The 26,735-nt window shown below is 43.6% G+C and overlaps 1 protein-coding gene across 1 annotated transcript in view; it reads left to right on the top strand.

The window, feature by feature from the left end:
* The window catches only part of LOC124620109 (E3 ubiquitin-protein ligase TRIM9), a 140,566-nt gene that overhangs the window by 104,610 nt on the left and 9,221 nt on the right, over positions 1-26,735 (top strand). The window contains exon 8 of the mRNA XM_047146778.1: positions 20,829-21,053. Within this exon, the coding sequence (XP_047002734.1) occupies positions 20,829-21,053 (225 nt within the window). The remainder of the gene's footprint in view (positions 1-20,828; positions 21,054-26,735) is intronic.

Raw genomic sequence — 26,735 nt, 5'->3', positions numbered from 1 at the left:
GAATGAAAGCAGAGAGAGATGAGAATTATGAGTATCTACTGTGCAATCCCGTAATAGACTTGTACAGAACGACATTACAATACTATGTAGAAAGAAGTTAAAGATTTAGTTGAGAATGAAAGAGTAAAAAATTACGACAATCGACAGTCGGAATTCACCGTTCTGTACATCAACAAACTCTTTACGCTAGATTTGCGGGCATGTAAAAACATTCATGGGAGGAATTACAAAATTTCTGAAGCCAGATGCGTTATTCCATTTCAGTTGCAACAGTTTTCGACGGAGCTAAATGAACTATAGGGAGATTTTTACATATTATTGTAATGTATTTTGGTTGAGTCAGTGGGCATGCCAGGACGATATTTCTATTTAAAACCCACTGTTGTCAAATTTCTGAAGGAAAACGGAGTGTAGGAACGAAAATTAGAACATCTGGGTGGAGTGCAGACGTTACAGTGTTAGTGCATTCGACTGTACACTGCCCACAGTAAGATACTGCAAGATGTTAAACAACTTACTTCTGATTTGATTGGGACACATTTAAAAAGAAAATTCCGTTGTAGAAGGGAAAAATTCTGCCAAACACAGTCTAGTTCCCTAAGCTCACTTGTATTAAAGAAAATGCGAGGGTTCAGCTATTTGTCGTGGTCCTCAAAGTATTACAACGATAGTCTTCTAAGAGTTTTGAGGACACTGCCCATCTCACATTCAGTTTCTAGCCGAATTTGATACCGTTTGCCGTTTTAATTGAAATGCGCAAGTCCAAGTGCAACTGATTGATCTGCAATGCAAGCCTCGGTTTACAGACAAATTATTTTAGGTTGAAATTGTCCAGGACGTCTAGATTGTTCTTCTCAGAGTTTCCTCTTCTCCATAACGAAGTTTCAGAAGTGCTACAATACTTCGATCAATGTATGTGTGTGACATGCTTCTTTCGATTATGAAACTAAATAAGTCACCTGGGTGCGAAAAAATGTGAAACTATTTGTGTCTGTCCGCATGTCGACAGTTTGTCACAGAAGAAACGAGACTGTGTCTTCAGCATGGCAAGAAGTATTATATAATACTCAGCATTTCTTTTGTGTCTGAACTATGCTGTCGAGAAATGTTGTTGTGAAATACCAAGTTGTATTCAGTGTGACTGCACTGCCATTTAAATGTGTCCGATTCACAGTTTCCTCCTCCCCACGCTCGGACAGCGTGCTGTGGCAGTGGGGGGAAGTGTGCAGCTAGGCTGAGCGCTGTGGTATTCGTGCCAGGGCACGGCTCGCGAGCCGAATTCGCGGCCGCCCCTACTCGGCAGCATATGTCACGACTGTTCTGAAGTAGCTGTTTTTACATTTCTTGGCACTGTGGGATACCATAGAACCGCTGTAACCTGTCGATAGAAGGATGAGCTCCGCTAAACGGTATTTACAATCTCTTTGACGGCTAAATTGTCTCGAGATATTACACTTCCAAGTTAGGAAAAGTTTTCCACAGTTTCCAGGGTGTAATTATCTAGCTTGCAGTTTCTTGGTCACACTTCGCTGTCCACTGCCGATTATACTGGTATGGCTTTCACTGACTTTAATAGTGTACTTCTGGAATTTTTGACTTTCTTTTTTCTAGCCTTAATGGCACTACCAGCTCTGTTTCTCCGCGGATCACATTATCATCAGCAAAAATCTAGGTATTTTACGTTGTGCTTGCGACTTCTTGGTCTTCTTTTTATCGCAGCTGAGACTGTAATAAACAGCAGTTTTATTTCAAATACACGAATGAAATTTCCACACTTATACCACTTTAAGTGCTTCTGCAGCCTAACCACAACTGCAAAATGTTTTTTAACATGGAACATAGAAACCATTACATACAGGGTGGTAATAAACAGTCTGAAAATTTGTATGAGTGTTGTAGGGTAGGTTGTGCCGAGAAATAATTGTGAAGGAAAAGTTTCCATACTTCGCACCGCTTCCGAGTTACTTAGCAGTGATATTAGCGAATCAGGTCGTTGCGCGCGTAGATTCAAGCAGTTGAAGCCTAAAAAACGGTAATGCGCAGACGTCTGTGAGTTTGTAAGTAACCACTTGTCGTTATGTCCAATTCTTCGGAAGTGAAGATTCTAAGTTAGGTGAGCAAAACGTATGTTTGTTCAGTTTGAGGAAATTAAACGAAGAACTCGTCTGCTGACACCGCCTCTGACAGGCTGCTTGAATTTGCGCTTGTGACGACCTGATTGGCTAATGCGAAATAAGTCAGAAAAGGCGGAACGTATTGAATTTTTTTAACAATTATTTTTCAGCACAATCTCCGCTGCAATATTCACCATACCTACACTCCAAACCAGTCCTCCGTTCCTGTCTCCCCAACTACTCCGTCTCCATCCCTACCACCCATTAATGCTCTATACTTGTAACGGTACCCTCCGACCGTCATAAACACCTAACATTTTCCCCTCCTACAACAAACCATTTTTCTCAGGGCAGGTCCTTCAACTTTTAGTGGCAGTAAAGTGCTTCATTTTCATGATCACAAGTTTTATACAGTGTTTTAATGTTTGAAAAGTTTCTTTAACGTTTTTGTTTTACCTTCTAGTTTTCTTGTTTTAAATTTAGAGAACGGAGAAAAGCAAGTTTCTTAAGTATAAGACATTCACGAAATTCATACCTACACATTTGTAGTAGATATATCACCTTCGTTATAAACTATGACAGCTGATGTTATCTTAATTTTTTTAATTGTCTTGATCACAGTAATACGTTAGTTTACAATCTGTTGATTGCTAGTTTCGGTTGCGGGACAACTATCTTCAGATCTGCAAAAATAACAATAAACAGAAAATTTCCTCTAAGTTAAAATGAATTTAACGATATTTAAGAATATATATTACTTCAAAATAATTAAAAGTAAAATTGTGATAATATAACGGTCTCACTAGAGAATCAGTGTTTATATGCACGTAGGCTGCAACACCATCATCAGTAAATGTATCTCGGAGTGATGTAAGGAAATGAAAAATGCCTATCAGTTTAAGTGAACACCTAAAATACTTATGACGTTCATTGTTTAAAAGGTTTTAGAGCGTAAAAATAGTAAAAGACCACCATGTTCACTAAAGAGGCAAGCACTGAATACACCATTTGTCATGTAAAGAAGGTTATTAAGTGCAATTCCGTACCTATGGAGCCAATCGGAAAACTACGTTTCCCTAAAAGTGAAAAATTTACCGGGATGAAAGACGTAGATTATTTATAAAAGCAATAAAACAGTAACAAATTGATGTACAGTAAAAACGTACCACATAAATTTGTGTATTATTGTGATCACGACAATTAAAAAAAACTTTAATAAATGTGTTAGATTGCATATTTCCGGCACATGACGATATAAGTTCTTCCAAACAGCGGTTATGTTCGAGATGCACTTGACAATGGCCCATGTGCCGAAACTTCCAATTGCGCATTGAAAAATGAAGCATTTCCGTCAACGGCGGAAGAGATGGTGTCTTTCAAAATTTCATTTGACTGTGGACGCCAAGCACGAAGCGTCACTGGATGTGTGGTAGCGGAGTACCATCACAGCGGTAGCAGTAGTGTCAGAGCGCCAGTCGTGGCGTCGCGACGTACTGTAGCACGGTGGGCGTGACGCGACGGTAAGATAAGGGAGACTGGGTGGGTGGTGGGTGGGCGGTCGCCCGCTGCGGTTTAAAAACGGGCCGAGCCGCGGTGTGTGGCGCGGAGGCGGCCACGGCGAGGGCAGCGGCGCGTGCCGGCCGGCCGGCTGGCTGCCGCCGTATCGATCTGGCGCCACTCTGCCTCTGCGGCGCCTCCGCCTCGGCAGAGGTGCGAGGCCGCCAGCTTCCTGCGGGGCCGTCTCGCTGGACGACCACCAGTAGGACTCTGGCGCACCGTATGTATTCGTTACTGAGTAACGAGTATCCCACGAGACACCAAGTACTGTTTTGTTACTGCCTATAACGTTTCGTTACTCGCGCGTCTTCTCGTGTCATGCAGTTCGAGATCGACTCAGCATTTTTCGTATTCTACAAGTTCGTCATCCTCGACCGACTCGGAGTAACGCAAAGTTTTCGTGACTCAGCTGTCTTCTTTCCTTGCATCTTCGCGCCGACTGTTTATTTATTTATTAGCTATTCCCCACCACACGTTGTTGTGGCTCAGTCTGGTTGAATGAAAAAGAAATAAAAGAGATAGCACATATTTCTAACATGTATGGGAATTGGTTGTAAGTTATAATCTCCTTCTTCCCCATCTCTCAGTCCACCTCCTCCTCCGTCCCCTCCCTCTGTCCTTCACCTCCACCCCTACTTTCTGTCAATCTTCTCTCTCCTCTCTGGCCATCTGCTCCTGGCACCTCCTTCTCTCTCCGTCCCTATCTCTCTCTCTCTCTCTCTCTCTCTCTCTCTCTCACTCACTCACTCACTCTCCTTTCTGTTTCCATCACTTCCTCTCCCCTTTCTATGTCTGCCTTCTACTCCCCCTCTCTCTGCCCATCTCCTCCTTTCCTCTTTCTATTTCCTCGCATCCCTCTGTCTGTATCCACTTACCTCCCTCTATCTGGCCTTGAGTCTTGTATATTTTTATTGCATATTCAGAATCTGTAGTAGTATTCCAATCATAATATTCTTCTTTGCTAACGACGTTTCAAGTATCTGTCCGAATGTTTATTAGAGCATTATGTAACAATTGAAAGTAAACTGTTCAAGAACTGTTCGAGATGTTTGGTAATATCTCCACTGTATATACTACATACTTATTTATGAATAATCTACATTAAAAATAATTGTATAGAAACACGCAGATATTCGAATGCAACGTCGTGTCATAATTTCGAAGCAATCGGACAAGAACTTTCAGAGATTTAAGATTTTGAATAAATTAACATTTACATTTTTATGGAGATTTCCCCTCTACTTATCACACATACATTTATGTATTATATGTGGCGCTCTAGTGGGTTATAAAAGCATGCACCTATTTGAATGAACGTTGTGTCAAACTTTCAAGGCTATCGGTGAAAAAGTTATGGCGCTTTACTATTTTGCACAAACGAACTTTTATATTTTTGTGTGTGTAGATTGCTGTTATACCGGACTCCGTCGTCTTGTGAGTCTACGACGGGTAATTAAATTCTGTACGTTTTGTATTTCTTTCAGTATGACACTGAATATACAAGGTGTCCTTGAGGAATGGTCAATTTTCAGGAATATGACTCGAACGAGAATTATAACAAGAAAAGTATAGTAAACATGAGCTCTGAAATGCATATCTTAAGAACAAGCATTCGTTCATCTTTGCTACTGTGAAACACATCTCTTCTACTGAGCAAGTGTTCATAGCCCTGACGGTATCCTGTTTAGAGGACATGTTTTCTAGACTTCTTTGTTTCGAAAAATCATTCCTGTCATATCCCTGAATACTGACTATTCCTTCTGGGACGCCCTGTATGATATTCAGCACCAACACCGAAATTCTACAACTTTACCAACAGAAAAATGTACAAATAAAAGGAAACAAGGAGAGGGAAGTAGAAGTGAAAGAAAAATCGATCACCACGGGACCGAATGTCCCTATAGCGTTATAATGGTAATTAGAAATATTGGGATTGCTCAACATTACCGACCATTCACTTCTCCACATCTAAGTTTATTCCATACATTAAACTATAGCAGAATGCTCCTGCTTGGCTCGGCAGCACTAGAGTACTATCATTTGACATATTGTTTTGTAGGGCGGGCAACCACAGCCAAACTTCGACATTTTTCAAAGAAAATTCCGCACTGGCTGTATGAATGATTTTTATTAAATCTGCTACCGGTTTCGCACCACTTACTGCTGCATCCTCAGGCAATATACGCTGTTTATAACATAGTAACGTTGAACATTGCCCTGTAGCCACTCCCCGCTATTCATGTCCAATATACCGTCATCTGGTGAAAGCGGTAGTTAAAATTTAAAAATCTTTTTAAAATTTTTTAGGTGATGGGAGCGGTAATGACCGTGCAAGTTGAGAGGCGTTGCGCGGCAGCGGACACGGCCTGACTGACTGGCAGGTGCAGCGACTGAAACCTAATGATCCGTAGCAACGTTCTGAAGTTGCTCTTAGGTTTCTGTCACGGATCGAAATTGATTACATGCAGTAGGTCAATGTTCTATGGAGGCTCATTTTGCACTATAGGTTGCACTGAATGCGCAGAACTGACGAATTTTGGGTAATTTTAAATCGCGTGTTGCGCACGAAGAGCTACTGCACTCGCCATATCTGACTGTGTGGTGTGGATTCACAAACACCTTTATTCTTGGTCCGTTCTTTGAAGAGAATACATCCAGAAGGCCTGTCAGGTGTGCACGATATCGAGACCACCTTGTAAAAATGGTTCAAAGGGCTCTGAGCACTATGGGACTGAACATCTAGAACTACTTAAACCTAACTAACCTAGAGACATCACACACATCCATGCCCGAGGCAGGATTCGAACCCGCGACCGTAGCGGTCGCGCTCTTCCAGACTGAAGCGCCTAGAACTGCTCGGCCACACCGGCCGGCAGACCACCTTGTACATCAAGTTATTACAGCTTTGGAAGAGCGCAGCTGTGTGCAAATAACTGTTTTCATGCAACATCGGGCAACATCTCATGTCATTCGGCCTGTCCCATTCGGACAGTGGGAGATTCACTTAAAGAAACCTTCCAAAAATGTGTTATATCTTGAGGTTTTCCAGATGCATGGACTCCAAGATCACTTGATTTGAATCGATGTGACTTTTTGCTCTGGGGATTTCTGAAAGTAGGCTTTTGCCAAGGACATTTTCGGTTTCTACATAATCCGTTTGCCAGTGTACAGATACACGTTTCTGAGTGCCCAGATTCCAGCACAACTCCTGCGGGCCAATGTTGATCAGTTCGTTTTGCGAATACAGCAACTCGTCAACGTCTCCGGTGCTCATGTTGAACAAATCGTGTAAGTAGTGGTTAAGAATAAAACAAAACATTACGCCTCTCTCACTTATTTGACCTTTTCTGTTCACATCTTGTTTGTAATCAGTTACGTATGGAAGCACTACCTCGCGTCTCTCTTGCTTTCACAGCGCCAGATTTGCACCTGGTGGCCAAAATTGGAACTAATATTTTCCCAGCGTAAATCAGTTCGTCCTTACAGCTTTAGCATATCTAGCAACTAGCGGTACCATACGATAACTACAGCCCACAGTGGACATGCGTGAGTAGCTGCCAAGTGCTTACGAATAACACCGTACTGCACAGAGTACGCTACGGGAGCGTGTGTCGCCGGTGTTGGCGCTGTTGCTCTTACCGACGCTGAGGGGGTGGCCGTGGATGTGGCAGGCACGCAAATTGCGCGGTCCGTCCCTAATGGCGTGCTAATTGTGCCCACCAGCGCCGGCGACGGCGGCGACAGCGCTGAGTTACGGCCCACCACTCTGACAACCCTCCCCTCCTCTCCTAACCTCACCTCTGGACACGTGGCGGCTGACGCTGCCACCTCCCGCGTCCCGTCTGCTTCGTCTCATTTCCCACACACTGAACCTGGGTTCACACAAGCAAGTTAAGTGACGCCTTAGCTAGTGGCATGCTGTAGTGGCGCCACAGTTGCATATGGTTCAAATGGCTCTGAGCACTATGCGACTTAACTTCTGAGGTCTTCAGTCGCCTAGATCTTAGAACTAATTAAACCTAACTAACCTAAGGACATCACACACATCCATGCCCGAGGCAGGATTCGAACTTGCAACCGTAGCGGTCGCTCGGCTCCAGACTGTAGCGCCTAGAACCGCACGGCAGTTGCATATATGGACACCCAGGTTTTAGTGGCGTCACTCAAGAGATGCAACTTTTTTCGTGCCACGAAAGTTTCAATTTGGTTGTAGTTTGTGTCGCAGCTAGACTTCCCCCATCACTAAAAAGCGTCGTTCAACTGCTCTGTGGTGGCTGTACTTCGAAAAACCGGCATTATTTGGTAGTTATCGTGAATAATTGCTGCTGTTCTCCATTCGATTTCAGTGTGTTGTCATTCACTCACAGTAAAAAAATCTCGAAACTGTAGTCTGCAGGTACACTTTTGCAGCTTCAGAGCTACAAGAACGACAACCTATAGCAGCAATTGTGTGTGTACGAGTGTGCGTGTGTACAAGCACGCACTTCTTAACAACACAGGCACTGCGATATCCTATTTATGCGCGTATACCAGGCAGTGTCTTTCAATTAAAATGTCCTCCCCTCCCCCATACCGGAATTACATAACATGTATAATTGCACGTCGTAAAGCATGAACGACGACATAGGAAAATTTGGCTCTGGCCTTCATTCGTGCACGGATAGCCAAAGCGGTTATGGCGACTGCTCGCGTAAAACGGGAAATCCGGATTCCAGTCACGGTAGGGGACGAATTTTCATTGTCGTCAGTCCGTTATACATATGATGGCTCCCCTTATTCGCAACTGCGAATGCATTTCATGTAATTGTAGAAACTTCGTACTTTGAGAGGCCAAGCAGTATATAAATTGTGGATTAAATGCGCGAAACAGTCCCCGAGTGTGTGAAACAAAAAAAATAGAGGTATCGTACGCGAAATGCCTACGTTAACGAATATAAAAAATTCTGAAATCTTATTTATATGCCTGCTGTTGGTTGGTTTGCCTTAACAGACAGCATTATCACCTTCAATTCTATTTATTTTAAAAATGTGTTTATTACCTATTTTATTGCTGCCTGACCTCTATTTTCGGATCAAACATATACGTTCTTCTTTCCTTGTATTTAAGTCTTGTCGCAGCTCTAATGCCATAACCTGCATTAAAACATTAATATCCGCTTATATGATTTCAGCTGCCGACACGCTGAAAACTGTGCGAACACGTAGAATTTGTCGCGTCCTGTGGGAAGGGTAGCTCGCAGTGCCTCTACTGAATGCCACGAGCTGTGGCGGCACTTCAACTGCATGTGTGAACCCGGCGTTACACTCGAGTTTATCCAAATTATTCCACCCCAAATAGAATTCGCCGTCATCGGGTACGCCAAGAACGCACCTTTTTCACTAGTTAGGCAGCCTAGGCACCTCTTCGCAACATTATTAAATGTCTAATGATAATAATTTCACGTAGCTCAATGGCCGGTTCCAGGTCTTTCAATTGGACGCCAATTCGACGACCTCCGTTTCACTGACCTACCCCAGTTATGCAACCAGGGAAAGGGGAGTTATTGTTTAACAAGGAATCCGAACCACGCGTCGTTCTTGCCGACTCCTCACATTTTTGAAAGGTGAAGGCTTGATTAAAGGCATACGGAAAATTTCAGCAATCCGACGGGGATTCAATCTCGCTACATCTTGTATTTAGGCACGCACTTTACTACTATATCACCAGGCCCGACGCTGAATAAGGCTATCTTTAACGACGATAATAACTTGCGAAACCAAGTTTCGAAGGTGCGCTATCGCGCTTTGCACATGCGCTGAGCTTTGTTGCTGAAGTCGCTGATGAAACTAAAGACTTCCGGCTTATTCCAAATCTGGCGACACGGAAATAGTATTTACGAGTGATTTGCGATTAAGTGAAATACAAAGTTGCAAACGGAGCAAACTATTCGCTTCTTGGACATTGTTGCTCTGCGTAAGTGTTCACGGGATTTCAATGATACTGGCTACAGAGAGAAACAGCGACTTATTGATGCACTTCAGGCAGTCCTACACGGCCTGGACATCGATGGATTGACGATAACTGAGCTGGTGAGCAAAATTAATTATATTGGAAAAAGATAAATGAATTACTAAAAATACAAGAAAGTTAAACATCTACGTGTAGAACAGACATTATCTACTGTAGACATGCATTTGAACCTCCACTTGCCAAAATTCGCAATGTGATCTATAGCTTCACTTCTGGTGACAATACTTCTTACAAGATCTTTCTTACTTGTCGCATCGCTAATTATTAAGAACAAACCTGAACTGTTCTGGTAACGTTCTCAGATGGTTAAAATTACCTCTCGGGTGTTCAACAATAATCTCTTTCAGCAAAGTTGCCTAAAAAGAAAAGAGCTCTGTTACATGGCCCCTTGTAGGCAATCCAGCGGTCGGTTACAACGTCGTTTAACCAATAGCGCACTGTGTTATGCTAGTCAAGCGGCGCACCATCTTGCTGCCAAACGAAGTTCTGCGGTTCAGCTTCTTCTAGTTGACGATAGAGTCATAGTTTCAGTGCATGAAGATAAAAACACCAGTTACAGTTGCTTCACCGAAGAAGGTGGCCATAAACTTTTCGCCGGGACATGGCTCAGACATTTGATTTAGGGAAGCCTCGTTACAACGGTACCATCTCGTGGGGCACTGCTGACCATCATATGCAAACATTATGAGTGGCCACATTTCCCGTCATGTGAAATATCGATTCATTACTGAACACGACAGGATTCAGGAAATCTTCAACGTCATGCAGAAACGTTTCGTTTGCAAAGCCGCCATGTAAACTGTAGTCTGTAGGCATTAGAGCTTGTAAGAACAGCAAACGATAAGGATGTAGTTATGTTTCCTTAAAAATCTCCACAAAGACGTGGTTGGAACTTTTAACTCACGACTAGCCTTCCGAACCGATTTCTTAGGGCAACGCGTGAATGACTCTCACTCGCTCAACACGTCCTCTAGTCACTCTTGGTCGTTCCATACACTTCCCTTTGCGCACTGCTATACAGATCAAACTGATTGAGTTGTTCTTTCATTTTTTGTATTATTTGCATTTGTAAGTTGAATGCAATAAATGCTACAGAACCTTAAATCCGTACACCCTGTGCATAGCTGAAACGCTTGAAAATTTTAGCGAAATTCAGGAAGACCTGCAGTTGATAGACGCTGGGTGCAGGGATTGGTAACTGTTGTTCAACATAAAAATGCGTAATGTATTCCCCATAAATAGGCGTAAAGATCCGTTACTATATGAATACACCAGGGACGGCCACGGTTTCAAAACGTCACGTGTGCACAATGTGCTTCCCGCTCGCGGTCTGAGGCTCCAACCGGTTCGCCACTACTCGGTACATTTCGGTTTTGCTCGTCCCTCGGTATGGAGCGACAGTTCATTTACCAGTGCAATGCGACTCTGTTCATAGGTTCACTGACCATTTCCGCAAAAAGGAGCAACCTCGCTATCTACCGTCGCAGACCTTTAAAAAGCAATCGGAATTACAGAGGAGAAGAATGAGAACTCTTAATAACTATTATGTATTCGCATAATCGAAGGGTACCGCAAATTTGCTGTGAAACGGCATTACAGCACCACGCAGAGATGATTTAAAAATTTAGTTGACGATGAAAGAGCTAAGGATCGACAGACGATTTGTACGGGCTTCATTGTTCTCTATATCAAGGAGCACTTCGTGTTAAATATGTAGGCATAGAACACGTGATGGGACTGGTGGTGCAAACAGCAAATTTTCTGAAGTCGTACGCATTATTATTTTGCCAGCTGCAACAGTTTTTGATGGGACTGAATTAAGAGTATGGAGGCTGTATCTTACTGAAAAAACGTAAGTTAAGTCAGAGAACATACATGGAACGAAATTCCGATTTAAGAATCGCTGCTGTTGAATTCTTGAAGCAAAAAGGAACATTCCATGGTGAAAGTGAATGCATTTAAAAAGAAAATCGCATTGTGGAAGGGGCAACTCCTGACAAGGAACATCGTCAATTTCCTAAGCTTACTGGCGTGAAAGGGAAAGCGTATTTTGAACAATGCATTCTATAATTGAAAGAATTATGCGAACAGCTTTCTAAAATATTGAAGACACAGCCAATTTTGAATCTGTTTTTAAACTGTTTTTGAGACTATTCGCCATTTCAGCTGAAAGCGCCCTGTACATCTTCAGATGGAACTACTCGTTCTAGAATGTAATTCCCCTTTTTAAAGACAAATTCTGTTACGTTAAAGCTGTCCAGGAGTTCTACGTTGTTCCCCTTGTGAAGAGTTCCCACATCTCCATAATGAGGTTGCGTAAGTAATATCAATGTTTTGATCAACATATCTGAGTGAAAGACTTTTTTCTGTTATGAAACAAGATAATACACTTCTGCATGGCCACCTGAGTAAGGAAAATCTGTGAAACTCTGTCTGTCTGAATGCCTACAGTTTGCGCCAGATATAATTTTTATTATGTCTTCAGGGTGATAAAAATTGTTCAGTAGTACTAGTAATTTGTTTTCATCTATGTTGTTGATAAATATGAATCATAGCCTCATGCCACCTGCAGAACCTTCGCAGTGTCCCCCTAACACCGCTTCCTCCTCTCCCCCCCCCCCTCCACCAACCCCCACCCTGTCATACAGGATGGCGTGGTAGAGGGGGAAGTGTGCACTCGGGGGAGAGAGACTCACACACATGCAAGAGCACTGCACACGAGCCAAGTTCTTGGCCATTACACGATTGCCAGACAGTCATTGAAAGTAGTCAGGTCAATTATATCTAGGTATAGGCGAACGGAGCGAGTTAAAGTGGAATGACCGCGCAAGTGCAATTGTAGGAAATCCAATATTGTGATAGTTGTGAAACTGGAATGAGATTTTCACTCTGCAGCTGAGTGTTCGCTGATATGAAACTTCCTGGCAGATTAAAACTGTGTGCCGGACCGAGACTCGAACTCGGGACCTTTCGAGTCCCGGTCCGGCACACAGTTTTAATCTGCCAGGAAGTTTCACTTGTGAAACTGATTGACAGTGTAGTCCACCATGGAACGAGGTAGCTTTTAAATCTCCCGTTAGACAGAGCATTGATAGAGGAAACAGAGGATACAAATCAGAACAGTGCATTCTGTCTAGTTTAGAATGAGCAAAAGACACTGTGGTAAGGTAGGTAAGGTTCTACGGGAACAAACTGCTGAGGTCGTCGGTCAGACACTGTGGCTTCATGATTATATTTAATATGTTTTATATTGTTTCTTTTCAGACGCAATGAGAGTTTGAGATTCTGTCTGCCCAGGGATCGTTTTTGTGTATAACACTACTCTCATTTTGACGATATTTCTGTAAGTAGTGTGGTCGAGGAATTACCTGACAGCTATCAACCTCTCATCTGATCTTGGGTTGTGGCTGGTTATTCAGTATTTCTTGTAACAGCGGCCCTACTTAGGATGGCAGGAAACCAGTATATGAGTCGCCGAGATAATATACAGAATTCATTGTGTCCCTGTCGTGGGATCTTAAACGAAAACAATAAACGACGATAATAAATAAAGACAATTAATAGTGCCGTTGGTGGCGAGGTTCCTGCGCGGCTGTGGAATATCTCTGCAGCATTATGAGAGATTACATGCCACTCCGTCTCAGCTTGACGCATTTCAAGTCCGGCAGAGACACGTGGCGCGCCATACGAGATCTCGTGTAAAAACACACCTCCCCGGCGCAGCGCAACGCAAGTTTGTATCCAGGTGCGGGATGTGACGTCGCGCCGTGATGGATAGGCCGAGCGCCAATTAGCGGCGGGTAATCTCCCCGGGATATCCATCATGGCGCTGACGCGGCGCCGTCTCCGGGTCCGGGAGGCCTCCGCTTCCTACAGGTTTCCTCCTGGCCGTCAAAGTGATTACCTAACCAGACGGGAGGGCGTGCAGCGCCAGCTTAAAACTGTCTTTCCTGTTGGTACCGCGCTCCTTGTTAATCATGAAGCTAACAGCTTCACTTCCTATAGTTTCCTGGTTGCCATAGTGATTACTTAACGTAATTGGAAAATGTTCGGCGCTCACTCAAATTATCTTCTTTGCCGAAATGCCGAAATGTAATGCTACAAATTTTATAATGGACAATAACGTATTGTGAGCGTTTGCTATTACAAATAATAAGGTGAACCCGAACTCCACAGACAAAATTTCGAATCTTGTTCAGGGATGAAACTTCCTGGCAGATTAAAACTGTGTGCCGGACCGAGACTCGAACTCGGGACTTTTGCCTTCCGCGGGCAAGTGCTCTACCATCTGATCTACCCAAGCACGACTCACGCCCCGTCCTCACAGCCTTAGTTCTGCCACTACCTCGTCTCCTACCTTCCAAATTTTACAGAACTCGGGACCTTTGCCCGCGAAAGGCAAAGGTCCCGAGTTCGAGTCTCGGTCCGGCACACAGTTTTAATCTGCCAGGAAGTTTCATATCAGCTTAGTATTTTGGTGTGACACGCGTGATATCTGGTGGCTCGTTGCAGAGTAATCCCATTTCATTTGAGTTCTTACTTCCATTTGTCGTTATATTTGTACTGAACTGAAAATACGAGGGCATTTCAATAAGTAAGGCAACACATATTTTTCTGAAAGCGGGTTGGTATTATTCAGGATTTCAATACACCATATCATTCCCCACTCCTCTGGCTGAAAAACCCTGGTTTTCAACTAAATCTCCGTTCAATGCGACGGCCTTAACGCCACCTTACTGAGAGGCCCTGTATACCCTTATGGTACGACTCTACTGGTCGACGTTGGAGCCAACGTCTTGCTGTATCAATAACCTCCTCATCATACACGTACTGCTGCCTGTGGAATGCATCCTTCAGTGGACCAAACCGATGGAAGTTAGAAGGCGTGAGATCCCGGCTGTACAGTGGATGAGGAACAACTGCACAGTGACATTTTGTGAACTCCTCTCAGGTGTGGAGACATGAGTGAGGCCTTACGTTGTCATAGAGAAGAAGTTCTCTTGCATGCGTTGATCACATCGAATGAGACTGTCCGCACGTTCCGACATGGCAAGAATTACAGGCGTGTGCCGCCGGCCGGTGCGCGGCGGATCAGACAATTTTCGCGACCTTGTTGCGATGATGACAGAAGCGTTGCTCTACTCACCATGATTTGGTTCGCTGCCAGATATCCGTAGACATTCTCTAAGTGCCTTTGAATATCTGTGTTGCTCAATGAACGCTCTCTGCTTGGAACGTACCTCCACATCAGATGCCATTTTGAAGTATATGCACAGCACCGCTACCTATCGTATCTTCATAAACTTATAGGAACTTAAGCAGGAATATTCTACGAAGTGCCACAATAAATTCCGCATTTTCTCAAACGAAAGTGAGCGAGAATAAAATGTGTTGCATTAGTTACTGAACGATGTACATACTGTGTCCCTTATCTGAAAAGAAATTTGTTCTGTTCACTCACACTTGTTGCTGTTGACAATAATAATACCAAATGGTTCAAATGGCTCTAAGCACTATGGGACGTAACAAATGGTTCAAATGGCTCTGAGCACTATAGGACTCAACTTCTGAGGTCATTAGTCCCCTAGAACTTAGAACTAGTTAAACCTAAGGACATCACGCACATCCATGCCCGAGGCAGGATTCGAACCTGCGACCGTAGCGGTTTCGCGGTTCCAGACAGCATGGGACTTAACATCTGAGGTCATCAGTCCCCTAGACTTAGAACTACTTAAACCTAACTAACCTAAGGACAACGCACACATCCATGCCCGGGGCAGGATTCGAACCTGCGACCGTAGCAGCAGCGCGGTTCCGGACTGAAGGGCCTAGAACCGCTCGGCCACAGCGGCCGGCAGTAGTAATAGTCACATTACTCTCCACCCTCAAGCTTGAGTTGAGTACTGCCGGATTCTGTCTCGGAATTGTTTTCCCGGCAGTATTGGGCATACGTTAACTGTGATATACTGTGGTATAGACAGGCTTTCTGATAAAGAGATGTCCGATATGCTATTCGTGTATGATTTCACTGAACTCTGTGGAAGAGCGGCAGGACAGCACTACGGTAGCTGTTTCCGGAGCAGCAGCAACCACGTGTCGTTGCATTACTCTGTGTTCTCAAGTAAGACAATTGGGTAAGAAAGCGAAAAAATCATATTTAATTGTCACTCCGTATGGAACTAACGGCGACCGTGGGTATCTCATATCAAAATACTCGAAAATCTTCCTGAACAATATCCGAGATCTTTTGGTCGATTTGGGGTTCTCCCTGTTTCGTTTATATAGTATTTGATGTAATGTGCTTCATTTTGGAACATATGGCAAATACTTTAATGTTTTCAGATTATTTAAGACTTTGAATAGATTCTTCACGGCGCTCCTGACGTATTAAATTTGTCAGTGTCAAGCCATCGACGACTTCCTGCAGTGTTATAGACAGGAGATTAGATTTCAGTAAGCTGTTACAAATTTTAGTTGGCTGAATTCAGCCACGGAGACGTCACGAAGTCACGGAACTTCCATATGCTACCAGAGACCGTTTCGATGTCTGTAACTGAAGGACATTGGTAGGGATGTTGATTTCGTCAGTAGACTTCTCTCTTGCCTTTCAGCATCAAGCGCCCGTTTCCATGCACCACTAAAGATGTACCCACGGTCTCGGTTAAAACTGTTGTTACACACTCCGATTTGAACGTCTTTTTTGATGGCAGATCCCACTAGGTGGATGCACGGGGTAATATTTTCGTTTTATCAAACAAGTTGTTCAGTACCTGGCGTTGCGTGCGTATGCATTTATTACAATCTTCTATTAATCCATTGTCTCCTCCTCTCCACTCTCTGTCCATCTCCTGCTCTGCTCCTACCCGACTCACTGTCCAAGTTCTCCTGCCCCTCTCTCCGCCCATCTGCTCCTTCCCCCTCCCAGTATGTCATGTCCTCCTTCACCCTCTCTCTCTCTCCACGTTATCACTCCCACCACAATAGGTGGTTGCTGGTTCTTACCTTCACAGTATTTCATTCCAGATAGTAAGTAGTATACGTACCAAGTTTGGTTGAAGTCTTTCCAGGGGTTTAGGAGGAGCCTTTTAACAGTTACTTTGCCCAAGTACGCACATGTCACACTTAGTTTGCAGCTCAATGTTTATGACGTCATATTGTCTAAACTACGTATCGTTAAGTCATTTGAAAGTACATCCAGTCGTATATGTGATATTGTCTCCGAAATGTGTTGCGAATAGAGTCAGCAGTAAAGAAGGTGTAAATTAAAACGTCATGTGACTGAGAATGATACATTTTTCTCAGTAGATTCAACGACATATGTGGATACTGTCTGCAAAATATGTTTCGAACTGAGGTACTAGTAAAGAGGTAATAAATTTAAACGTCGTGCACGATGCGGGAATTTTTCACATATCTTAGTATTTATGACGTCGTATCTCCTTAACTAACTGGCATTCAATAATGTGTGTCTGCAGGTACATCGAGCGATATATGTTTTGTAAAACTTTGAAATTATGTGTAGAGTTTGTTGCAAGTCACAAAGTGCTCTTGATTCTCAAATACTGAATAATTAAAGTAAGCCATTTGCGCGTCTTGGGCTACACATCTTTTTCACTCTAGCCGCACCACTTTGACCGTCACAGTGATTGTTTCAAGATAGTAAGTGATATGTGTGCGAACTTCGGTTAGAAATTGGCCCATTTGTTTAGGAGGCGGCGTGGGTCATTCATACATACGTACACAGGGTGGACAGTAACAGCCTGCAGAGATAGGAAGTGTGTTGAGGGTAGTTTGCTCTGAGAAATAATTGTTAAGGAAAAAAATCGATGTGTTGTGCAGTTTCTGAGTTAATTACTATTAAAGTTAGCCTATCAGGCAGGTGATCGCGCAAATTCAAGAGACCTGTCAGAGATGGTATCACCAAAGGTATTCTTCGTTTGGTTTCCTAAAACTGAACAAGGGAGCGATACAAAAATAAGACATGGGGCGGCAGTAAGGATCGAACCCGAGCCATAGGCTGAGTATTCTCGTACGCTGTCACCTACGCTACTATACGATGGCTATTCGGAAACTAAGGTCCGATAGGTCGCGAAATGGAAACTAAAATGGCAATCCGATGAAGCTTTGCACAGAATAATTGCTGGAGCTAATCAAAGATCATCCTGCAGACACTTATTTAAAGTGCTAGGGATCTTCACTGTAGTCTCACAACATATGTATATTCGCTTATGAAATTTGCTATTAGCAATCCGAACGAATTCAAAAGTAATAGCAGTGTACATGGCTACAACACTAGGAGAAAGGATGATCTTCACTACTCAAGGTTAAATCTAACTTTGGCTCAGAAGTGGGTAAATTATGCTGCCACAAAAGTCTTTGGTCACTTACCTAATAACATCAAAAGTCTGACAGATAGCCATATAGCATTTAAAAGGAAATTAAAAGAATTTCTGAATGTCAACTCTTTCCACTCATTAGATGAATTTTTGGATACAGTAGGTGGGTAATTTACCCACCCCCACCCAAAAAAATTAAAAATATTCAGTGTCATTGTGTAATGTAATCTCTTGGATATACACCTTTTATTAACCTGACACGTTCCTCATCATTACGAAGTGTCGTATTCATGATCTATGGAACAAGTACTAATCTAATCTAATCTAAACAGATGTGATGAACAGTGTCTCTAGTATGCACATCGATCGCGTCACGTCTCCCTTTTCAGTTCTGAGCACACAGTGAGCAAGTAAAAATACCTAAGTCCATAATCTCTTCCGCCAAGTATGGGTGCGCAATGCGAGGTTTCCTCTGCTTTCATGCACGCCACATAACGTACCTGTCATGCCTTTCACTCTTCATGACAATTCTCGGCCGCAGATTGAAAGAGCAATGAGGACGCTCTTACGACGTTTTCAGTGGGAAGTGTTTGATGATATGCCATACAGCCAGAATTTGACTCCTTCTGATGTTCATCTCTGCTCACATGGACAGCATACAACATTTTGGCACAGACAAAGAACTGCAGACCAGCGTAAAGAAGTGTCGGAAAGCACAGGCGGCTCCCTTCTGTGACGAGATATTGGAAAGTTGGTACAACGCTACGACAGATGTCGGAGTCGGAGTAACGACTATGTAGAGAAGTAGCTGGAAGATCCAGCTGACTGTCGCAAATAAAGCATTTTTTATTTTCACTGTGCTTTGCATTTCGGGACCGATCGGACCTTTACTTTCCAAATAACCCTCGTAACAACTGATATTAATTCTATCTTTCGCGCCTCTTGAATATGCGTGCTCTAACGCCTGATTGGGTAACTTCAATGTTCATCTCTGCTCACATGGACAGCATACAACATTTTGGCACAGACAAAGAACTGCAGACCAGCGTAAAGAAGTGTCGGAAAGCACAGGCGGCTCCCTTCTGTGACGAGATATTGGAAAGTTGGTACAACAAGTTGTGCAACGTATGGAATTTTTTTTTTTCTAGACAATTGTTTCTCAGCACAACCTACCCTGCAACACTCTTACGAGCTTTTCAGACAGTTTCTGACCACACTGTATACGAGTACGTTGGTCCATTTATATAATATGTATGGATGCATAAATCTGGCTTTGAGAGTAAGCTTAAGTAATAGATAGTGGAAGTTAGTTTTGTTCCTGCTGTTATGTTTATGATTATATATGAAGTCTTCACGGGTGGTCAGCCGAGTAACATCGTCGTCTCGTAGCAACGTTTCGATGGAATGCGTATCATCTTCAGGCGAAGTGTCGGGATATCGTCGGTCGCGGGATTATATCTCTGCTGGACCGCTCTCCGCTTCCCGCGGCCGGCCAATCACGCGCCCGCGGAATCGCCCGATGCGCCTGGGTCGTCGGTGGTGGTGGTGCGGGGGGGGGGGGGGGGGCGAAGGGGGAGACGCGTGCGCGGGGTTCGAGTCCCGGCGTCCGTCTCTGTCTGCTCCGTCCGCGGCCCTTGGTGGAACGGAACGTTCTTCTCTGATTTTCCTGACTTGCAGGCTCCCAGGCTGTGCTGAGATGGTAGCCACTGTCGCGGTTGATTAGGTTGTCGTGTAACCGTATTCCTACGGATTCTTTGATTACTGAGTCGCAAAATCCGTTTGTACTGCATATTTTCTTTGTGTCCTCGAAATCGAAGGTGTGCTTATCGTCAATACTATGTTCCGCCACAGCAGATTTGTTGGTCTGACCCAAGCGTACATGCCTGATGTGTTCTCTGCGGCGCTGTGAGATGCAGCGCTGCGTCTGTCCTATATATTGCATCCCACATTCGCATCCGATCTTGTACACACCTGCTGTCGTCAGGCCGAGTGGATCCTTGACTGAACCGAGAAGGTCTTTGATTTTTCCTGCTGCGCGGAAAACGGTCTTCACTTAATGTTTCTTGAGAATTCTCGCGATCTTGGACGTTGGAGGACCCGCGTATGGCAAGAACACAGAGCCCATTGCTTCGTCGTCATCTGGTCTCTCTTCTTGTGGTCGGTCTTCAGAGCTTTCCTTATTTGTGTCTCACTGTATCCATTTTGTGATCGGCCGGCCGTGGGAAGCGGAGAGCGGTCCAGCTGAGATATAAGCTCGCGACCGACGATATCCCGACATTTCGCCTGAAGATGACGGAGATGCATTCCATCGAAACGTTTCTACGAGACGACGATGCTACTCGGCTGACAACCCGTGAAGACTTCATATATGACCGAGCGAGGTGGGGCAGTGGTTAGCACACTGGACTCGCACTCGGGAGGACGACGGTTCAAACTCGCGTCTGGTCATCCTGATTTAGGTTTTCCGTGCTTTCCCTAAATCGCTCCAGGCAAATGCCGGGATGGTTTCTCTGAAAGGGCACGGCCGACTTCCTTCCCCGTCCTTCCCTAATACGATGAGATCGATGACCTCGATGTTTGGTCTCTTCCTCCAAAACAACCCAACCCAACTTCATATATGAAATTCGCCGAGAAAGCCTGCACTCGCATGTTTATGATTGCTATAATAATTTTAAAATTGTGCCTGGTTCTTCACAAAGGACTTCATTATGTTCTCTATCACATGCATGTCTTTCGCTCCGACCGTAGTAACGTTGTTCTGCCTCCACTGCCATGCTGGCTGACGTGTTACCGTCATGTTGTGTTGTGCAGTGGCGTGGTTCACGCTGGACGCGTGCGCGCTGCCGCCGGAGCTGCGGCTGTCGGAGGACAACTGCACCGTCACCTGCGACGGCTACGAGCACCGCGTCGCACTGGCGGGCGTCGGCTTCTCGCGCGGCGTCCACTACTGGGAGTTCACCGTCGACCGCTACGACTCCGACACAGACCCCAGCTTCGGCGTCGCCCGCATCGACGTCTGCAGGGACCAGATGCTCGGTGAGTCCCACTCACTCACTACTTCATTAGGTATCGTGAAGTGAGGAACAAAAACAAGAATCCGGACACACGGACAACCAACAACAAATCGTCAGGGAATTACAGTGTTAGAACTTTAGGGTCGCTGAGGATGAGCAGTCTAAAGCAGAGACTAGGCGACACGAAGTGTGGTGCCGATTTTTAACGACCAGTTCTTGGGATCCAGCGGCCAACTAATTACGCCCTTACTGCAGCTAATGTATTGAGTGCTCATATCAAACGAATTTATGTAGGTTACCAATTAACAGTAAGATCGATACATTGGTCGACCGACGTGCAATTCTACAGTGTCAGTATCTGTTCTTGAGCAAGTGAGTTATACGAGTGCCGTTGCATGCGATTTGGGGGTTCGACACATGTTGCCGCTGATGTAGACGACGTCGAACGCGCCAGTACGGTCCGAGATGCAGAGGTCAAGCAGAGGCTGTACTTCGGCCTCCAACATCCCCTGACCTCAACACATGAAAGTTAATAAACCCGCTAACAGACCTTACGTGGGAATTATGTCGTCCCAGCATCTCCTGCAATTATAAAAAACTTATCCGATTCATCCTCACCTCTGTCCCGTCACGACACACAGTCTAAATCTACCAAGAAGTGTAAATCAGCACTTACTCCGGCTCTGTAACGATCAATAAATACACTACTGGCCATTAAAATTGCTACACCAAGAAGAAATGCAGATGATAAACGGGTATTCATTGGACAAATATACTAGAACTGACATGAGATTACATTTTCACGCAATTTGGATGCATAGATCCTGAGAAATCAGTACCCAGAAAAACCACCTCTGGCCGTAATAACGACCTTGATAGGCCTGGGCATTGAGTCAAACAGAGCTTGGATGGCGTGTACAGGTTCAGCTGCCCATGCAGCTTCAACACGATACCACAGTATATCAAGAATAGTGACTGGCGTATTGTGACGAGCCAGTTGCTCGGCCACCATTGTCCAGACGTTTTCAATTGGTGAGAGATCTGGAGAATGTGCTGGCCAGGGCAGCAGTCGAACATTTCCTGTATCCAGAAAGTCCCGTACAGGGCCTGCAACATGCGGTCGTCCATTATCCTGCTGAAATGTAGGGTTTCGCAGCGATCGAATGAAGGGTAGAGCCACGGGTCGTAACACATCTGAAATGTAACGTCCACTGTTCAAAGTGCCGTCAATGCGAACAACAGGTGACCGAGACGTGTAACCAATGGCACCCCATACCATCACGCCGGGTGATACGCCAGTATGGCGATGACGAATGCACGATTCCCACGTGCGTTCACCACGATGTCGCCAAACACGGTTGCGACCATCATGATGCTGTAAACAGAACCTGGATTCATCCGAAAAAATAACGTTTTGCCTTTTGTGCACCCAGGTTCGTCGTTGAGCACACCATCGCAGGCGCTCCTGATTGTGATGCAGCGTCAAGGGTAACCGCTGCCATGGTCCCCGAGCTGATAGTCCATACTGCTGCATATGTCGTCGAACTGTTCGTGCAGATGGTTGTTGTCTTGCAAACGTCCCCATCTCTTGACTCAGGGATCGAAACGTGGCTGTACGATCCGTTACAGCCATGCGGATAAGATGCCTGTAGTCTCTATTGCTAGTGATACGAGGTCGTTGGGATCCGGCACGGCGTTCCGTATACCCTCCTGAACCCAGCAATTCCATATTCTGCTAACAGTCATTGGATCTCTACCAACGCGAGCAGCAATGTCGCGATACGATAAACCGCAATCGCAATAGGCTACAATTCGACCTTTATCAAAGTCGGAAACGTGATGGTACGCATTTCTCCTCCTTACACGAGGCATCACAACGATGTTTCACTAGGCAACGCCAGTCAACTTTTCACGTTTTTTATTATCGCATATACGAAAAGAGTTACGTGAAATATCTTTTAATAATGCTGTGCTTTGCTTTTCTTTATCATCATTACCCTTTAGCGGAATAAAATGTATATATAGAAGTCTTATTGTTCTGTATCTGGCCTACAATTTAAGGAACGATTTTTCGTAACTGCAACTCATGCTAAGAATCAATATATCTTCCCTACTTCATAGTGATTAAAAGTTGAAATTACTTTGTTATGAGCACTGATGTTACAGTCCGTGTGATCGTTCAAAAACACAAGTTCGCAGTTGATTTTATTTCTCGTTAAAATGCTATTTCATACCACGACTAGCCCAAGAACATGGGACTCTCATTAAAAAATACGTTGTCACTATAAAGTTCGCCAGATCAGAACGGAGCACAGCAAGATTCCTATCAGATTCTGAAGGTACATTAAATTATTTGCACTGTAAATTATATCCTATCAGCAGCCCGCATCAATCTGCAACACATCATAAAATCTGCTGATCTTCACTGCCAGTCTGGGAGCTAAAAGAAATAATATTATTTTACTATTATTTTACCGCTTCCTTGCGGTATGCTCGACTATATTGTAAGTCGTTTAAATACGCCGCGGCAGCGGCTCTTCGTTCTCCACGCAGCTCAGCACCACAGATAATATTTATATAACTGAAAAATGTCTCAACGGGATGGGATAATATGCAAGCAAGCTTAACAATAAATAATACAAGTTTTCATTTAAACAACTCTATTAAAACCTTTAAATATCTCAGTGATTACAGACCTTTGTGAATTCACACGTAATGGCGTACATTGCTTAGTCTCGACAAAAGAATGCTACACTAGCGTTCGCTACTACGACACAGGATATCTTACTCGTTCGACTCCCAGATGAAGAAGACAAAGACATTCATATTCAACACGTATTATATACTAGTTCCTTTTTTAATCTCTGTTTAACATTTATCTTCTGTGTCGGTTTTATTACTCGCCGACGCAGACGTTTTCAGAAATAAATAATAAAAAAAAATACAGAATTTTATACAATGACACAATATGATACATCTAATTCTCTAATTACTACATAATATATTGTTTTTGTCTCTCTAGACGTTACAAACTGCTGTTTACGTATGAGAAACTTTCTTCATGTCAGCACGTTGTAGGTGTCGCCACCGGCGCCAACCTTGTGTGAATGCTCTGAAAAGCTAATCATTTGTATATCACAGCATCTTCTTCCTGTCGGTTAAATTTCGCGTCTGTAGCACGTCATCTTCGTGGTGTAGCAGATTTAATGGCCAGTAGTGCATAAAACACTTGTCAGTATCCCGTAAAGTTGACTCTGAAGATGGAAGACGATTCACAACTGAAATACCAAAGAGGAGAAGGAGCGGCTTGTTTGCATTCTCAGATCTTCATGGATCAATAAATAACAATAGTGTACAAATTACGCTTTGAGTAAAACACATTCCAATACGCTCAAAACGGATGTACCACTTTTCACGAGTATCAGTAATGATTAATAACGGTCTGGCAACAATACGAGTAATACGAGCGACAATAACTCGAAGAATGAATAAGAAAATGGAACTGCGGTTGGTCTACTGCGAGCAGTATAATAAACTGGTTATCGTAGCCAAAACAGACACGAATGTAACCCCACAATTTGAAAAAATGTGATGTTTTGTCGCCAAGAGCTGCTGTTATTATTTATTAAACAACCAGTTTCAGTCCGAGGATCTCATTCGCTTCATAAGAAATTTACATCATACTGGGAGACATAAAACGAGTGGCATCAAAATAATAAAGTCCTTGAATTCGTAGCGGTTGTTAAGCGGTAATATAAATTACACAGTCAGTCATAAAAATGTGCCGTTCAGCGCACTGATTCATATTATATAAACAGTCAGCATTAACGTTACGTAGGCATTATACATACTGAAATACTAATTGATGGCTTTTATTATTTGATGCAACTGATCGTGAGGACGAACGAATGTCGTGAGTTTTGTATAGCTTCCAACACGAAGTTGTAACAGCGAATAGGTTATTGAAGAGGAGCCTGGTGGAGGTAAAAGAAAGTAACCTGGTGTTTCAGTATGAACCGGCATGAATATAATTCAACGAGTAACTCCAAACACAGTAAATACACTTGGCTTTGACGTTCCGTCGATAAGTCTGTTCATTATTTCTGGCAACTCTTCTCATTAATGGTTTTGAAAACCAAAGCACTCACACAATGAAGTACAGACTCATATTGGATCCTTTACTTTGAAAGTGTTGTTAATCCATTTGTAGTCTATAGTTCTGCCGTCCCTAAAATGATTCTCCACGAACGGCAAATGAGATTGAGCGACAGGTAGTTCAGCCTTCATTGCATCCCAATTATGCTACCAGCGAAACAGTAATGTATAATGTATTACCTATCATCAAGGCGCAGCGAACAGTGGTGAACAAAATAATTTTCTGTGACGCTTCAACGAGAGAGCTTTCTGAACAAATGTAATATCGAATAATTTGTGGTTATTTTTGTAAAGGTCAATGCAGCCTCTGGCGTCAGAATACAATCGCCACGCTACGACGAGAAATACGAAAAGCAGCGCCGTTAGATGGAAAAAAGTCTGAATACGTGCTGCCACAATGCGAGAAAAACATTTGTCAGCGCCCACGTGAAGCTGTTATTCATAATTGTAATAACTAATATTAATCAATTAGCCGTCCTCTCACACAGACAACACAACAACACTTCGTCAGGCTACTACAGTGTCACATCTACTTCTCACTAATTGTGGCAGCAATCTGAAACACTTAACACACTCACGAAGTGTTACGAATGCTGCAAACTGTTAACGAGTAGTATCTGGGGGCCGCCGGCCTATATATTCCAGTCTTACTATAGTTAGTCTTTTGGGGGCTCGTAACATACTGATTCATGTAACGTACCAATTAGTAACAATAAGATCGCTACACTTGCGGCCCGACGTGCCTCCTCGCAACCGTGACCAAACAAGTTTGACGACCACTGCCCGTAACACTCCCCCCTATTACTGTGCAAAAATTGTGATTGCTCGAATTGCCTCTAGTCGATATTTTTTGATCATTGTTGACTGAGCTAAAAGTAAAAGAATGGTTGTAGTCTATGTAAGGTGATTTTCTAGAATGTTTGTTTTCTAATGCTTGATATGAATAATAAGAAATAACACGAATCAAATATATAAAAATTCCACAGACTGGCGTTAGTAGTGCTCCTGAAGACAGACCCATTTTAAAAAGGCACATCATTGCAATTTATTACTAATTACAACAAGACACTGCAATTATTAACTTTGAAGGTATTAGTATCCGTGAGTAGATTATTTTCTTATTTGATTGTTTAGCTGCATTGGGTACATCGAACAGCGTCGCTGAGATGTGGCGAGTTATGTTTATATTATTTGCACTTATATTTTAAAATCTTTTGGGTTTAAATTAAAATGTGATTGCCATACTACTCTTCAAACGTAACTCGCACTTTTTTAATTTAAAACCAGAAAACTTCCCTATCTCAGTGGAAGTAGCGGACATGTAACTTACCCTTTCCTTTTCCTTCACACTCATGTGGCAGTCATCCAAGCAATTAGTCTGCGTCAAGTAACCTTGCAGTTTCAATTCTTTGTACGCCAGGCTCCACTGCATTCGCGTAACGTGACCCTGCTATATAGCTAGTCCACCTTTTGTTTAACTAATGACCCATGGTACTGCTCGGAATCCGGTGACAGAATTCGAAAGTTTTCGTCACGCTTTCCACCGTAC

Source organism: Schistocerca americana, chromosome 6 (assembly GCF_021461395.2).
Source record: "Schistocerca americana isolate TAMUIC-IGC-003095 chromosome 6, iqSchAmer2.1, whole genome shotgun sequence".
Classification (NCBI taxonomy): Eukaryota; Metazoa; Arthropoda; class Insecta; order Orthoptera; family Acrididae; genus Schistocerca; species Schistocerca americana.
The sequence above is the reverse complement of the archived record's forward strand: the minus strand, read 5'-3'. Positions and strand labels throughout refer to the sequence as shown.